General features: G+C 62.9%; 1 protein-coding gene across 1 annotated transcript; it reads left to right on the forward strand.

Moving 5' to 3' along the window:
• Positions 1–463: 463 nt before the first annotated feature.
• IRX3 (iroquois homeobox 3) lies at positions 464–4,063 on the forward strand. The gene is made up of 4 exons (XM_062500162.1): positions 464–685; positions 1,169–2,273; positions 2,806–2,872; positions 3,589–4,063. The coding sequence occupies exons 1-4, from the start codon at positions 464–466 to the stop codon at positions 3,641–3,643; spliced, it is 1,449 nt and encodes a 482-aa protein (XP_062356146.1). The 3' UTR covers positions 3,644–4,063.
• Positions 4,064–5,276: the final 1,213 nt, after the last annotated feature.

The raw sequence follows: 5,276 nt of genomic DNA on the forward strand, positions 1-5,276 counted from the left end.
GGGGGGAAAGCAGCTAGTGACAAACCCGGCGAGAGCGAGCTCTGGGCATGAGAGAGAGAGGGAGGCAGAGGGAGAGAGAGACTTAAAAGAAATAGGAGGGGCTTGTGAGAGACTAGAAATGTCAATCAGAGCCCAGAGTCCCAATAATCTCAAGCAATCTGTTAGGACCTGACCTAGGTCCACTCAGATCAATAGGAAAAGTGAGAGAAGAAAGAAGCGATCGGATCGTTTACCGCGGCGGCCGAGGACAGGCGGGAGCCCGCGGCCTCCGCGCACCCCCAGCTCCCCCCCATGTCTGCCGGAGTTCGCGGGAGGCGCTGAAAGTGCGGGCGGCCGGCGAGGGCGAGCGACCCGGCTCCCTCCTCCGCTCCCGGCCCTACTACTTTCTCCCCTTTCTCTCCCTTCTTCCTCTCGTCCCCCCCTCCTCTTCCTCCTCCCCCCTCCCCTACCCCGCTCCCCCACCATGTCTTTCCCCCAGCTGGGCTACCAGTACATCAGGCCGCTGTACCCGGCGGAGCGCCCGGGGAGCGGCGGCTCCCGCGGCGGCGCCGAGCTGGCCCCGTCCGGGACCCTCTCCAACGTGCTCTCCTCCATGTACGGCGCGCCCTACGCCGCTGCCGCCGCCGCCCAGGGCTACGGAGCCTTCCTGCCCTACGCCGCAGAGCTGCCCATCTTCCCCCAGCTGGTAAGAGGCCCCCGGGGCTCGCCGCTCGTTCCCCGGGGCGCTCGGTTCGCGCTGGGGATCGGCCCGTGTGGAGCCGGGGGAGACGCCGGGAGGGCTGTCAAGGGAGAGACGGGCGCTATCGCCGCCCTGCCCCGGAGAGCCGCCGGAGAGGGGCAGGGCTGGAACGGCGGCCCCGCAGCGTCCCCCCGCTCCGCCCGGGGTTTGACGGTCGCGGGGACCGGCCCCAGCAGCAGCCGGCCCCGCCGCGCACACGCAAGTGTGGAGCCGGTCCTGCCGCCGAGGCACCCCCGGGGCTCGGGCGGCCGGGGCCGCAGCGTGCCTGGGATCGGCGCTGCGGCGCTCCGCGGTGGGGGAGGCAGCGCAGCGCGGCCCGGCCGCCGCGCCGGTGCCGACGGGCTTCGTTCCCGGTAACGGCAGCGGGACGGAGCGGACCCGGGCCCGGGCCGCCATCTCAGCCAGGCCGCCCCTTCCCTCTCGCTGCAGGGCGCCCAGTACGAGCTGAAGGAGAGCCCGGGGGTGCAGCACGCCGCCTTCCCCCCCCACCACCCTGCCTTCTATCCCTACGGGCAGTACCAGTTCGGGGACCCGTCGCGGCCCAAGAACGCCACACGGGAAAGCACCAGTACCCTCAAGGCCTGGCTTAACGAGCACCGGAAAAATCCCTACCCTACCAAGGGAGAGAAGATCATGCTGGCCATCATCACCAAAATGACCCTCACCCAGGTCTCCACCTGGTTCGCCAACGCGCGGCGGCGGCTCAAGAAGGAGAACAAAATGACCTGGGCCCCCCGCAGCAGGACGGACGAGGAGGGCAACTCCTATGGCAGCGACCACGAGGGGGAAGAGGACAAGAGGGAGGACGAGGAGGAGATCGACCTCGAGAACATCGACACCGAGAACATCGAAAGCAACAAGGACGAGCTCGAGGACGATCTACAGGATGCCGACCTCCTGCACTCCGACTCCAAGACGGACTCGGAGGGATCCGAAGGCTTTGAGGACCTGCCCGGCTCCGAGGAGCGCTATGACAAGGCCTCCGATGGGGAGCCGCACCACCTCCGCCACCACCACCTGCACCACCACCACCACCATCACCACCACCACAAGTGCGAGCTGCCCGCCACGGCCGCACCCGTCGGTCCGGAGCCCCTCAAGCCGCCGCTCCCGCCGCCGCCGCCGCCCCACCTCTCGCCCCCCTCCTCTGCCTCTTCCTCCTCCGCCTCCTCCCCGACGGACGGCGCTTTGGCCGGCGCCTTGCCGAAACCCAAGATCTGGTCGCTGGCCGAGACGGCCACCAGCCCGGACAACCCCCGCAAATCTCCTGGCGGCGGCTCTCCACCGGCGGCCGCCCCCCAGCCGCTGCCGCTGCCCACCCCGCCGCCCCACAGACTCGTCTCCTCCTGCCCCCTGGGCAAGTTCCCCAACTGGACCAACCGCGCATTCCCGGCCCACCACCACCCCCCACACCCTCTGGCCTTACTGAACACTCCCCACCTGCTGGGGCTGGGGGCCGCCCCAGCCGCCCCCCCCGCCGCCGCCTTCCCGCGGCCCGCGGACCAGGCGCAGAGCGCGGAGCCCGTCGGAGCAGGTGACCGCTGAGGGACGGGGACGGGCCGGCCGGCAGCCGCCGCGGGGGGCTCGGCGGTGCGGAGCGGAGCGGAGCGGCGCGGGAGGCCCGGCGGGGCCGTGTGCGTGCGGCCGCGGCGGGGGGCGCCGGCCCCGCGCGGTTCTGACGATGCCCCCGGTCCGGCCCGGCGCGGAGCCGCCGTCGGGGCGCAGGTGGCGGCGGGCGGGCGACCGCGGGGGCCCCGAGAGCGGTGGTGGGGGTCTCCTGGCAGGGGTAGTCTCGATACCCGAGAATTACCTTGCTCCAACGGAGATAATTTTTGTTGCTGTCGTTGTCGCTTTTGCGTGAAGGACCCGGCCGCCAGGTCAGGCTCGCTGCGGGGTCAGTGTGCTTTCTCTGACGGTCACCTCTGCAAGCAGAGCAGTCGTTGTGTTGTGTTTGCAACTCGCTGAGAAAGGAGCTTAAAATCTCGAGGCTTGATTCAGGGATGCGAGGAATAAAATAGAGGCTATAAAGGAACGCTTTCCTCCCCCCCCCCCCCTTCTCTTTTTAGATCGATCTAGTGCCTTGGAAGTAGAGAAAAAGTTACTAAAGACAGCTTTCCAGCCAGTGCAGAGGCGGTAAGAGATGGCTTCCTCCGTCTCCTCGGGATGTATGGAGGCAGTTGTAAATGGTTAGCTTATTTTCTCCGCTTCTTTAGGTTCCCTTTCCAGGGCGGTTTCTTGTTCTTCCTCTGCGTGCGTGGTGGGTTATTGTGTTTATGTATTTTCTTTGCTGTTCTCCGTTGTGGCCCCCGGGAGCGATTCCCGCGGGCAGGCCGAGGTGCGCTCGGGGGCGTTGGGGCTGCGCGGTGGCGGAGCCCGGGCGCGGGTCGCCCCTGGCCCGGGAGCACATCCCTGAGTCCCCCGCAGAGCGGATCACCACCCGCCGATGTCGCTTTGCCGGGGGGAGAGGCACCGAGGCAGCAGAAAGTAGTAAAAATAAAATATAAATTTAAAAAAAAATAGTGAAAGCGAAACAAAAATACCCACCCAGAGTATGAAAGCTAAAGAGGCTGAGCCTTGCCGCCCCAAATTTGGCGTAGCAGACACTCAGTTTCAATGAGAAACCAATTACCCTTTTGATTGATTGAAAGCACGGGGATCGGGCCCTCCGTGTTTTCATAGTTAAATATATTTACTATGAATCACTCTGAAAACTTTTTATCTTATAAATCTATTAAGATAATAACAACAACAACAAAACCGGAGCTACATACAGTTAGAAATATTGTGCCAGCCCAAGCCCACTAGAAATCCTTTTAAATATTTTTTTTTCTGTGTCATTTTTTTTCCAGGCCCCAGAACCAACTTGACGCCGCTATGGTTCTATCGGCACTCTCATCATCATAGTTAATTTTTTATTGTTGTTGTAATGATTGTAAAAAAATCTCTGTATAGTTACAACCTGTAAGCATGTCCGTATATTAAAACTCAAAAGGAAAAAAATACCCTCTTCTGTACTATCACCTGGATTAGCTGAGCTGTGAGATTTTTTTCGGAAGTCCAGTGAGAATTAGGTGTCCCCCCCGCTTTTTTTTTTTTTTGGTTGTTGTTGTTGTTTGTTTTTGTACATACCGTAAAAATGTACATATGTGTGAACCAAATTGTACAAGAAAGTATATATTTTTGGCTAATAAATAAACTGTTGCCACTTTGACTACACTCTCGTTTCCCCTGTTCTGGAGTCGTTTTCCTCCCGCAGTCCTGCCCCTCTCGTCCTCCACCCCCTCCCGGTCGGTGGCTGTTTCCGCGCGGCCGCCGGGAGCGGCTCGGGGCCGGTCCGTGCCGGGCCGGGTCAGCGGCGGTGCCGGGCCGGGCCGGGCAGCGCTTCCTGCGGCGGCGGCGACATCGCTGGAGCCGCAGCGCCCCCTGCAGGCGCCACCGCCGGCCGGCGGCGGAGGGTGCGCGGGCCGGGGGCGGCCGGCAGAGGATCCGTGCCCCGCGGACCGTGCTGCCGGGTACCGCTATTGACCGCCTCCCCGCCGAGGAGCGCAGGGCGGCGCGGAGCCGGAGGGCGGTTAACTGAAAGGAACCTTGGGGGGGGTCGCCGCGTTAGTTCTGCCGCCCCCTCCCCTCTTGCTTTCGCGGTATCCCTGGGGTCAGTTTTGGGGTGCTCGCCACAGGCGCTCTGTGCCGCTGAGCGGGGAGCTGCCCAAAGCGGCGGGGCTGGGGCATCCCCTCTCTAGCAGGGCTTGGAGTTCGGGAGAGAGGCGGCGGCCGGAACGGGGACACCGATCGGGCAGGAGGTGCGGCGGAGAGCCCCGGCCGGGAGCCCCGCTCCGCTTCGGACGGGCGGGCTGTGCGCTCCGCCGCCCCCGGGCCGGGCCGCCTCCTCCCGGCTCCGGAGGTGCCGGCTGCGCCTCTGCACGCCTCGCCCCGGGAGCCGCCGCCTCCAAAACTTGCAGCTTTGCTTCCCCGGCAAGGTGCTGGAAATCGGCCCAATCCGGGAAAGTTCCCTTCCCGCTCGGAAATCTTCCCAAGGGGACTGTTGGTAGGAGGGCGAGGGCTGCTCCCTCCTGCCTTCCCTTTCCCCTTCCCTGCAGCCGGTGCCCGCGGATGGCCGCGCTCATCACCCCGGCTGACGGGGCAGCTCGGGCAGGTAGAGCTTGTGGGCCGGCTCCCTCCTGCTTTTGTTCCCAGGCTTTTCTTTCTCTGCCGGGGAGATGTGTCCCCTACCTGTCCTCTCCTTACAGTCCTGGAAAAGGCATAATTATAGTGGTGGTGATTAAATAGCTGGTACTTTTCTCGTTTTGGTGACAGACCCCGCAGAGGGGGAGGGTGCTCAGAGCTAGGAAGCAAGAGTTAAAATGAAGTTAAAGTACAAACAGAAGCACATAGCTGACATGCTTCAAGTTTAGACAGTACAAGATATGCAAATGTACAGGGCTGTGCAGTATTGACATTTTGAGGTCATAGTGATAGGAATGTATTATTTATAGGATTGGGTTGCACTAGGCCGATAAACTACATTTTAAATCCTAGA

This window comes from Cinclus cinclus, chromosome 11, assembly GCF_963662255.1.
Source record: "Cinclus cinclus chromosome 11, bCinCin1.1, whole genome shotgun sequence".
NCBI lineage: Eukaryota > Metazoa > Chordata > Aves > Passeriformes > Cinclidae > Cinclus > Cinclus cinclus.